The sequence below is a fragment of the Channa argus genome, chromosome 20, assembly GCF_033026475.1.
Source record: "Channa argus isolate prfri chromosome 20, Channa argus male v1.0, whole genome shotgun sequence".
Taxonomy (NCBI): Eukaryota; Metazoa; Chordata; class Actinopteri; order Anabantiformes; family Channidae; genus Channa; species Channa argus.
The window spans coordinates 4,325,543-4,337,731 of NC_090216.1; the positions used below are offsets into that span (position 1 = coordinate 4,325,543).

Genomic DNA, 12,189 nt, shown 5'->3' on the forward strand with positions numbered 1-12,189 from the left:
TGCAGGTCTGCCGTCTGCCATTTGATGCCAGGCACACAACGTAAGGAACAACTTTGATCTGGTAACAGAATTTAACAGAAAAAGAACCAAACGAAGAGTTAAAATATGATGAACCCAAAGTTCAATAAGTGTAGAGCAGGTGAAGCAACACCACTTTATTATATGTACTGTAGTCATTTTATCCACAGTACATATAACAGACAGTATTGATTGGTTCTGATTTCAAGTTTTAAAATAATGAAAATTCGAGCCTAAAATGTGATCAATCAACAACAGATCCTACCCTGACCTGAAAACTCTGTTTTGTATCCACAGCACACACAAACACTTTGCTTTGCGATAAAATCAATAAGAAAAGTTAACAGAGCACTGAGATGTGCCAGAAGCCTTTCAGCCGGCTGGCTGGTTTCTATTTACTGTTGTCATCCTGTTTGCGTGTGTGTGTGTGTGTGTGAGTTAACACAGACCTATCCGTGTGACAGTGAGGAGAGGAGGTCAAAACGCCTTCTCCTTAAAAACATCTGCCAGTTTCTTCCAGTTGTTACACAAACATCACCCTTCATCTGTCTCGCTGAAAAGACTGAGGTGATTTCTGTCACTGAGTCAGAACATCTGAGGAGTGTGTGTTGTGTGTTTTCACCAGAGTGGCTGTGTCTCAACACTGAGCCGTCACAGGTGGTGAGTCCAGAATGTGCACATTCTTGCTCAGACATATTTGTAATCCTCCATGTGGGGTCCAGGATGATAGTGAATCCACTGTGTGTGTGTGTGTGTGTGTGTGTGTGTGTGTGTGTGTATGTGTGTTTGTCAACCACCAGAGTGTGTGACTTGTTGTGTGACTCACTGATCAGTAGACTCACTATGGAGAGCATGTGACCCACGCACGTGCTTACAACGAGATTGGGGAACAAATGCTTGAAGGAAAGACTGACTTAACGTTGTTGGACAGTGTCAGAGCTGTCAGTTGTTGTCGACTCCACATTATACAGGAACGTGACTCTGTATTATCTAAGCAATGATAAAAAACTGTTTGTCCTAGTGTATGAAAATAGGAAGCAATAATGCAAAGCAGAGTGGTGTTTCCTTTAGTATTTATTGCAAACCACATTTTGAGAATCCACTTCTGCCTGATGGCCCAAAGACCAAGGCCATTCAGTGTTGATCATGTCCTTGTCCCTTGTGTACTGAGATTTCTCTGAATCTTTGAATCTATGAATCTTATATTATGTAATGCTAATTGCCATGTTATTCCTAGATATGCTATTCCCAAGGCGTTTTGCTTATTTTTTTTTTTTACTTACAGAGTGATGAACTTCAGCCCATCTAAAGACTGAGCTTCTCTGTGATGCCCTGTTCATACTCCTGTTACTGACCTGCTGCCAAATAAGACGGGGTTTCTTTCAGCATTATACACATTTTCCAGTCCGTCGTTGCTGCTCTCCCAATGTCGTTTGAAACATGTTGCTCCCATCAAATTCAAATGAGGAAATATACAATAAGATTTCTCAGCTACAACCTTTAAACTATTTACATTCAAAAGATTTCAAATAATTTGAATTATGATCATTGCCTTTTCTTGTTATTTGCATTGTACACGTCCCAACTTTTCAGGAAATAGGGTTTGTCTTTTCTAAGTGTAACTTTGGAAGACCAAACTCTCTGTCACCATCATTCATAGACAAACCCCTTGTGAACTGTCTGTTACTAGTGTGTTGACACCAGACAGAGTGTGTAAACTGTGCAGGAAAAGGGGACAGTTTGCTCAAAAACCGGATTTCCAAAACACAGCTGCCACTGTTGGGGCCCCATATTAACGACACAAGTGCTACGACAAGCACGGACTGTGTGGCCATCACGAAGATGTTTGGCATGAATCAAACCTCTTCGTGAGAAATAAACTTAATGTGAGTCAGTCATAAGTCAAATCTCTGGTCTCACTGTCACAGTGACCTAAGAAATGAACAACTCCACAAATGGAGGCGACAGAAGATCGTCATCTGGAATTCTTCAAGAAAAAAAACCCCTCTGCAGCCAGAGGCACCTGGTGTTCGTTTTAATTCAATTAGTTCAGGGATGATAGTAAAGCAACCCAAAATATCCAATCTAATTCTGCCATCGCTTACATCATAAAAAAAAACAACAGCTTCATACCGTGACGTGATACGACTGTAGTTCAAGAATATATCATGAAATGCTGATTTTTGATGAATGAAAGATGGAAACAGAGATAATAAGCTGCAGTGACTCTTCCCCCTGCAGCAAGGTGCTGTTTTTACAGGATTTCATAAAGCAGTCCCTGCAGGAATTCATGATGCTGTGATCGCAACAATTCACCCAAATTCATGCAGTCGCTGGTAACATTCTGGTCAATCACCCCAGTTTTCTCACAAATTTGACCTACACTCTGTACTGTCCCTGAACACCTCACACCAGAGCAGCTGCTGAAAGCATGTAACGCTCTGTGGGTTTTCTGTTTTATGACGTGTTCTGTGATAAGAGGAAATGTCTGATTTCGGGAATAACATCACCACTTGGGTCACAAGTTTCCACAACAATTCTGAAACAAGTCTGCTAAATCCTGGAGAGGCTGACAAAGTTAAAATCAGCGCACAGCCATGTGTAATGGCAGTGCAATGTAGATCTGAGATATACACATGTGCATTAACATTCACCCTAACATGAAGCGTCTCAGCTTTTCAGGTTTAAAGAAAAAGTGGAACTTCAAATTCAGTTGTGTACTTTTATGAACACAGACAAATGTCGTGTTTTTTCAGGTCTTGCAAGATGCTATCAATGAATCACCAGCAAGATCATGGTACAATAACATATTGGTAGCATCAGATCAAAGCATCATAGAAGTCTGAAGGGAATTAAAGGGTCCAAACTATGAAAATGTCATCACGCAAATCCTAATCCTAGTATCCTAATAAATGGTTCGGAAGTGGTGCAACAACACTATTACACAACTCTGAAAGAGATTTAACAACTTGGCTCAAAGCAGCTATGGCCAAGCTGATAATATGAGTAAATCATCAGTGTTTTCTGTGGTCAGCACACACAGAGCATGCAGCAGCTCAGCCCCTCTGCTAAGACAATAATAGTCTGAAGAGTAAATTAGTGACCATCATTTGCCTGTCTCGTCAACACTGTAATTACCACACTGGTTGAAGAGAAAGTGTCATCTGCTAAAAAAATCATCAAGTTGGCAGGGTTTATTACTGCCATCACGATAATAACAGGGCTAACATTTAGGAGTCTTAATACCACGGCCTCTTTTGCCAACTTCAGTCACAGCCACAACTGTCACAACATACTGTGCATCAATATTTCAGAACTGCATCACTTCATGTTGGGCGGCTGAGCCAGAAAAAGGCAAAGTATGGACCATGTGGAAAAAAACAGCAGAGTTCAGAACACAATCCAGCATCAATTCCACCGTCGGGGGAGGAAACAGGCCGACCTTATCACAATGAGTTGTGAAAATTGGCCTTTGAAAGCTACAAAATTGGGTTCTTGCTCAGCAGTTTCCAACAGTCTTTCCATGTCTTCAAATCCAACAGATAGCTGAAATCCTAAAGAGATGCATTACACAAACAGCTAAGATGAGGGGAAACAATAAATCTTCATATGTGAGAAATTGGATCCAGGAATGCTTTTGCTCAAAGACAACAAAAAACGTCGAGATCAACGGCTTTCAGCTTGTCCCCTCAGGGGTCGCCACAGCGGAACGTGTTCCCCACGTCGATTTGGCATGTGATGTTAGGCAGGATGCCCTTCCTTTCGCAACCCTCCCATGTTATCCAGGCTCTGGACCAGCACCAAGGTGGCTGGACGCGGCCACACCTGATGGGGTGGGATTCAAACCTGTGGCCTTCTGCATCTCAAGTCAGTGCTCTACCACTGAGCCACCTGGCCCCCTTGACAACCGAAAACATCACAAAATCCAAATGGCTTCTATTGTTAACCGACTGATTAATGAAGCAGCTCCACTGGTTCTTGAGATGCTGCTGCGTGTTTCTTATGCCATTTTCAATCAAAACATATTTCTCACAAAGCTCATAACAAGCACAGTGAATTTAATGTAGTAGGTCCATAACTATTTTGTATCCAACTGGTTAAGTTATCCAGCAAACTGCCCCAGACGTTTCTCCAACACACCTCTGGGTATCACTGCGTCAAGTCAGTATGTGTCGTTTTCCATCTCATAAATCTCAGCTTCCTCTAATACAGCATGTTCTTGCATTGATTCAAAACATTCATAAAAATTTAAATTAATGTGCGATTCCTCACTCCAGCTGTGGCACATAAAGTACATCCTCCTACAAACATTAAACTTCCATTTACACACGCTGGCTCATGTGAAATTTTGATGACAATGAACTTGGACACAGGAGTCATGTGTCCCTGCGGAGAAACTCCAAAGTGACAATGGGTACATCTGTGCAGATTTGACATAATGCACGCCAAAATACCTAATTACTTTCACACACACACACACACACAGCACAGCTCAAATTCACATGGAGACTGATGAAACGCATGCTGACACACATGCACATCTTGCACTCTCACATGCACCCACATGCCTCCCCTGACAATTAGAAAGTAGGTCAAGGACAACTTTTTCTATGAGGGCAGAGAGAAAAGCAAAGTGTGTGATGATAGACACACGTTGGCACAGAGAAGTGCCTACAGAGTGAATGATTTATAATCCGAGGCAGAGCCAGAGTCAGGAACGTGTAAATAAACAGCCAGAGATGATGATTAGAGGAGACTTTTCGAACAGACAATGACCTCTGTCTAACATGTGCTTAGAGCCCCATCTTCACAGTTAACCGAGTGTTTGTGTGCTTTCTTTTGGTTGACAGATAACTGTACTGATCGTCAATCCTCCCCCAGTGCTCTTTGCTACAACAATAGCTTTAAAAGTAGTACATCAGTCAGCTAATCTTATTTCTTGGGGCTGTAGTGTCTCATGAATCTTTGTTACTCAATATTTCTCTACAGCACAGTAATCACGTGTGTTCTGAAGCGTAACCTGCACCTGGAAGGAGGACTCCTCTCTCCAGCAAAAACACTAACACAATATTGATGTTTGGGACAAGAAATGGAGCATAAAAAGAGACAGGCAGTAAACAGTGACTACTCCTCTGTTATCTCTCTGAGGGACTCTCTGAGAAACACATCCTCCCAAACATCATCTCACATTGCAACAGCTCTCATGACGCTGCACCGGAGAGCATGGCTTGCAAAGGAGCCCTGCTTACTCCATCCATCCTCTAATAATACTCATCCTCAGAGGACTGAAGAGGAGGAGAGCGGGGAGGGGTGAGGCGGAGTGGAGGTATGAGCAGCGGTAGCCTCTGCCGCAGTGATGGCAAGCGAGGAGAGAGGGAGGGGAAAGGTGAGCTGGTGGAAAGTGAGGTGGGAAAGGTAAGGGGAGGAAGGGCGGAGGTGCTGAGGGTGTGTGTACGTAAATATGTGCCACTATGTGCCGGAACACACGGGCTCAGCACTATTTCCTGCATGGACACTAATCGGGTCTGTTGTGCTCGGGCCTTCTTCATTGGGGGGCCTCTCGTCTATTGTTTCATTAGGAGTGTTTGCTGAGCAGTGTGATCTAGGACAAGGCTTGAGAGAGCGTTTAATAACTCCGAGCGAGAAGGAGCCGTCTTCAGGGCCAACTTCCAAAACTGTGCCACTTCTTTTAACAGGCACGGGAGGGGGGAGCTGGAGCATCCTCAAATAAGGACAGTGAGCTGAGTGTGTATTGGGGTTGTGCATGTGTGTTTGCATGGACAGACCTAAAACAGGGGTTTGAAAAAGGCCGCCCTAGAATTTTATCACTTCTGTCTTTCTTTGGTCTTTATTCTATGTTGCCATGTGTCGCGACTACAGTTGCCATTGAAATAATTAGAGCATGGATTTGGTAAACTGCAACTTAACTGGTTGTCGGAGGCATATAAGGTGCTAATTCTAGTTAAGCTTATGTGCTTATAATTGTGCAAAAGAATGCTGGATTAGCTATACCTCCATGGAAAGACACCTGGTGATTATTAGGCAAGTTACAAGGAGCAGATTATTTCAGAATCAAAAATTATCCAACTGCTAACAATGCTGCCCCCATTTCAAATTCCCCCACACTCCTGGAAGAGCAAGCCTCACGGTTTAAAACCTCCGACCCTCAACAATCTGCTCCTGCTACCCACCTTTAGAGAAGACGGTTGTCCTGGGAGTGACGTCAAGGTCCAGGGATGGGCTAAAGGGGAAAGCCCACAGCTGTGACACCCTGGCGAGGAGCAGCAGCAGCAGGAGGAGGAGGAGAGGCTGAACTGATCTCTGGTCTTGCATGTTTAACACAGAGACCTGGGTCCAAGCAGTGTGTATCTTCACAGCCAGCGGCAAGCAGAGGCAAACAATTTATTTTATCCTCCACCTGAGAACAGATCTGTGTAGGCAAAGAGAAAAACAAGCGTTCGGGCTATTTAACTAGATACTGTTGTCTTGAGGTAGAGCTGGAGTTTAGAAATCAATTAAAAAAAAGAATGTACAGCTGGTGAACAAACATCCACATCACAGGAAAAACTGTATTCTACTTTGTATTATTCAAAGTTGCTTTTATCCTTTAGATCCTTTGCATCCTAGCTCCAATGCAAAAAGACATAACCAGAATACGTCTTTCGTTAAAATATCTTATGTCATTTGAACGGAGGCGTTAAAAGAGGGAATCACTCACCACATTTGGTTAAATAATTAGCAATATGCCTTTTACATTCAGTATAGCTGTGGAATTCACACAGTGCTGACAAATGTTTACTATTTTATTTGATTTGCTGTGAATATGTTGTAAAATAGAGCAGAACATGTGCCTCAAAATGTACCTTAAAACTGTGATAAGGTGGAATAGTTGAATAGATGAACTCACTTTCCATCACAAGGTAAAATCAGAAACACGGTAGGAAACCTCAAGCCATGAGTGCATCACAAAGTCGATAATGTTCATCAGAAACTGACATTAATGAGGTCTTCTGATATTTCAACAAGCACAATGGGTGTGAATCATTTTAGTGAGAAGACATAGTGTATGAACTTCCTTACCAACGTGAGCAGAAAATCCCTTTCTGATATGCATGATCGCACTCCCATTACAACCAATTAGCCAAAGTGAGGGAGGAAGGTGCTGTTACATTAAAAGGCCACTTTAAAAGTTTGGGGGAGTTAAATAATGTGCCCCATGAAGTTTGCTATTGAAACGTGCAACTCCATCTCTTAATTAGCAGTGTGCACACTGGAGCAGCATGACGGATAATCTAAAGATTAGGCCCCGTGCCATCGGCCCAATCTCTGCCTGGCTGCACATTCTCTGGTTCCGTCGCTGATTAAAGGGTCAACGCTGTGAATCCCACTCTGCCGTGCAGTGACACTGGAGAATTCCCGGTTTAATCTCCACAGCTGCCGCTCCTGCTAATCACTCACAGCACCAAGCACAGTGAGGATAACAGCACCTCTGGTAGCCGTTTTGGTGCTAAGCTTCGAAAGCAACATATAGGATGAGATGGAAAAGAGCGGTTGAGAACTATAGTGGGAAATGGATATCAAATCAGAAACTACAATGAAGCTGAAATCAGAGTCACATTTGTTTTTCTTCTCCCGAGCAGCAGAAGAGTTGTACATTTTTCCTTTGGGGCTAAGCATCAATTCACAAGACAACAATCAGCAAACATGGGAGGTTATGAAGAATGATCTCCATTACAAAGATGCAAAGTGGCAAAATTAGAGAACTAATTTTTGCATCACACTCTAACAATTAGATGTGTCATGTTATTTTAATGAAGAAAGTTAACAAACTTCTATTTTGTTTTTTCTACACACTCGTCATCCTTGTGAGAACCTGGAACCTGCATTGCCATGACTGCATGATCTGGGGAGGGCATTGACAACATGGTGTTGGCCTGCTGACTGAAGCATGGAAACTCCAGGGGGGAAAGGTGAGCACATCCGCCTTGGCAGCGGCCCAACCTGGGAGTCATGCATGATGGGAAACAGAAGGAACTGGACGAAACAGCAGGCGGTGTGTGAAAAAACCTTTGACTTAGCAAATATAATCAGTTTCTTCTATTGAGCCACAAAGCTGGGGATGAAACAGATCTACTGGGACATTTTAACCTGGTTTTAATGATCGCATCCAGTCTCTGGTGCTCTTTGAGTGTCGGAAAATAAAAACATTAAACCACTGGCAGAATATAAGGGCGTTTGCAGTGTTTGGTGTAGCTGCCGTGGTTAATAACTGCCTTGACATTTACATATGCAGAGAGATCAATAAAACAAGTGAGCTATTCTCGTATTTCCTCTACAGTGTCAGTTCTGGTTTGATTAGAGCCACCGGCCAATAAATACAGGCAAGTATTCAAGGATTTTGTCTCACTTCATCCCAAACCATTGGGGGGTGGCATAGAGCTGAACCATAAATGAGATTATTCACACATTGAAGGAAGAACGAGTGGGTTCACCCTGTGGGCCACATTCACAGTGGTGGGGAGAAAATCTTAAGGCGCATCTTTTCAGAGCGGCACGAAATTGTGATTGTGTTGCAGACAGGCTGCCTGTTCTCTGTTTGGGTCAATCTGATAAAAGCATAAAAGCCCATGAAGCCCATGCATGGAGCGGTTATTTTGAGACAATACGAAAATGTAATCATGGCTTTGCTGGACAAATCGAAAGTTGTAGCCTTAAACAATTACACGTCTAGATCTAGCTTTATGAAAACCACTCACTCAAACACTCAGCTGGGGACTTACATTGTCTATAAAGTCATACCAAGTTTTTCCCCAACTTAAAAAGTTAACCTATAGGAAAAATAACTCTCTTCAAATGATTAACATCATCAGTAATTTCAATGGTACAGGATAAAGCTGAATTTAACCTGACATGGTTAAATCCTCTTCCACCATTAAAAAAACATGTCTTACACATGCTGTACATGCTCTAGTCACATGTTCTAATGTGTAAATTGAAGCTGTTTGGCAAATGCACTTGTCCACACTTGTTTCCTTTGAATGTGTTTGGAGATTTCATATTCCCACTTCAGCAATCTGCACCACTTGATGATGAGGCATTCTTTATCAAGCGCTTATGACCTTTTAATGTTTAATAAATATATTAAAACAATGTATAATAATTTTTTTATATTATATTTGCCATTTTCTTACAGTATATTTACATTTTTCTCATCCTCTATACTTCAGAAGCGAATTATACATTTTTACCACAACTGCATTTAAGAAGCATAATCAGTCACAAAATATGATGAAACTATAAATATGTTCCTAAATGAGTTAAAGCTCAAGTAAAACACCAAAACGCTGCTGACACAATAATGCGTCAAAAGCAATAGTCTAGTAACATAATTGACTGTAGGTTTCTTAGGTCGTGGCACTGACAACATTTAATAAAGTACTTTTGCTCTAATAAGAGTTTGAATGCAGAACATTTGGTGATGTGAACAGCACTGCCACTACTCGCAGGGCCTATTAGAAAGTGGTGTCCATCTTTTTTTAATGAATACATCAAAGTTATTTCTGACTAGAAATTACAGTTCTTCGTCATTCCTCCTCATCATCATCGTCGTTTTTGGCGTCCGTAATCCATTTGTTTTCGCTTACTGTCCTACAAACCAGTTCAGATACTGTTCCCCCTCAACTGTCTTATCTCCTTCCCTCTATCCACTTCGTCGAGCCAGCGTTCATCGAGGTCTTCCGAGTGAAAGACAAGAACAAAGCTGGAAAACCGACGAGCACGCAGCGCGTAAAATGTACGATTTTGTTTTAGCGGCTCTGGTGTAACCCTGCAGTCCGCTCGGACAAGTGTCTTCAGGACGGTCCTAATATGAACTAAAGTGATACTTGCACACATACCCGAACATAAATGCATTGAATACGAACCTTTCTTCAGTACATGTGGAATAAAATACATGTGCGCCATGAACGCGCAAACACTGTCCGCACCTGTCCGACCCGAACTGCAGCACTGAGGGTAAAAACTGCACTGCTCGTTGTTCTGCCTCCCTCACCTGAGTACAGACCAACGTACGGAGAGTAGTATGTGCCTATACTGAACGTGGCAGAAACACGCTCACGCTGTGGCCCAAATGAAAACGTCCTAAAACAAGAAAAAGAAAGAAAGAAAAGCGTCGAGGACCGGGCTCACCTGCTCGTTTCCTGGAGTCCACAAAAATCCTCTGAGACGTCCTGCTCGCTGCGAACACCGAGCTGCTCTGCTGCTGCTGCAGTTCTCTCTCTCTCTCTCTCTCTCTCTCACACACACACACACACACACATGCACACAACACACACACACACACACACACACACACACACACACAGGATTCATAGTCCAGGTTGACCAGCCTCAAATTTTGATCATAGAGAACTGATTCCTCATTAGTCCTTGTTTGGCAGCTTTTATTGAAATCATTTTAATAAAACAGTATAATGAATATTAATAAGAATACGAATGAACCTTAATAAGTTCTTTGATCTGCTATTGAGAAGCATTATATGTGCTTTAATGCCTGTAACTCAGCTTTACTGCTCGATTTGGACTTTTCTTTAATGTGACTTTCCCTGTTCAATTCATTTAAAACACATCACTCATTTGGTGGGAAAACTAAAAAAAATAATAGCATGTTCAAATATAACAGAATCATATATTATTTCTGAAAGAAAACAATTATTTACATTCTCTTGTCATTTTCTTGGAGCTTTTGATGTGAAGTCCAGAAGTCTGACATCTTTGCCTCATGATTGCCCCCTGCTGGGCAGGAAGGCATTTTTACGTTCGCCTGCTCCTCACCAATGGGGGTTCCATGGATTTATTTACAGTGATACATACATATATTTTGATAAATATAAATATATTCACATGGCTCAACACTCTTCCAGCACAACTTCATCCTTTAACACTGTGATAAGGCGACAGACATCAACAAACAAACTATTCAGTCTAAAATAAACTAAAATGGCAATTCATATATCAATTGGCAAATGGATTTTCAAACTGCATTGCCAAACTAAAAATGTATCTGCCATTTGAGTTATGAGCCCCGATAGTCTGTAAGTCTGTTTCTGCCACTGGGGTAGAAACAAATGATCCTGTAATCCTAAATAATGAGTTACTAAGTTTAATTAATGAGATGTTACCTCAAAGTAATGAGATACTTTCTCAATATTTTGACTTGGTCGGAGCCAGCTCTTGGCATAGGCCAAATAGGACGGCGCTGCTGCAAGCTCACAAAACAAAAAAAATAAAAATAGCAATAATTTGCAGCCCTAACTGGAGCCCTTACCTTTTTCTCTGTCTTGAAAATAAAAAAAAGAACAATTACAGGATAAATAAACTAGAACAACCCCAGCTTCTGTTGTTTGACAAGTTGACAGACAAGTCATATTGCTGGGGTTCGGGCAGCATTGACGGAGACAGAAAGAGAATGAATAGGCTGGTCAGGAGGAGGGCCAGCTCTGTCCTGGGCTGCCCACTGGACTCTGTAAAGGTGGTGGGTGAGACGAGAATGGATGGACATTACCTCTCACCCACTGCATCAGACAGTGGAGACTCAGTCCAGCTCCTTCAGCGGCAGACTGAGACACCCTCAGAGTACGAAGGAGTGTTAACGCAGGCCTTTCATTTCCAACGCTGTAAGACTGAACAACTCAGCTAAACATTTCTGATCATGCTTGAATACTGTACATTCTCTTACCTGTGCGTTCGTTTATAAATGCTTTTGGATATGCATTGTATATTCTACTTTTCAATTTTTGTAAATACTTTAAAAATGCTTTTTGGACTACCGCTGTGGGATAAGGTTTGATTCTATCTTACTTTATATTTGTCATATTAATATTGTCATCATGAAAAGGCCATCCAAGCCCTCAGGTGCAGTTTTCGTGAGGTTTCAGGTATCATTTGATGAAACCACAGATGCCTTTGCCGCAAGGAAGTGCAGATGTGTACAATTTCAAATGAAAGCTATCAGAGCCTGTGGATAAGTTTTATGTTGTCTCATTTGCAAATTCTGCTCCATTAGGGCCCATAGTTACCAAATACCAGTGCAAATTATTCACTGACCATATCACCATTGTTGCTGGAAACAAAAATGAAAAAACATGTGCTGTGACTGGGACTGTGTTTGAG

General features: G+C 41.9%; 1 protein-coding gene across 2 annotated transcripts in view; it reads right to left on the reverse strand.

Moving 5' to 3' along the window:
• sema4gb (sema domain, immunoglobulin domain (Ig), transmembrane domain (TM) and short cytoplasmic domain, (semaphorin) 4Gb) overlaps positions 1–10,307 on the reverse strand; it is a 31,369-nt gene extending 21,062 nt beyond the window's left edge. The window contains exons 1-2 of one of the 2 annotated variants that reach the window (XM_067488606.1): positions 10,207–10,307; positions 6,210–6,448 (exon numbers count right to left, since the gene is read on the reverse strand). In XM_067488606.1, the coding sequence (XP_067344707.1) occupies positions 6,210–6,351 (142 nt within the window). In that variant the 5' untranslated portion in view covers positions 6,352–6,448; positions 10,207–10,307. Of the gene's footprint in view, positions 1–6,209; positions 6,449–9,941; positions 10,046–10,206 lie in introns of those variants that run through there. The other variant, XM_067488607.1, reaches the window with a different exon arrangement.
• Between the last annotated feature and the right edge of the window lie 1,882 nt (positions 10,308–12,189).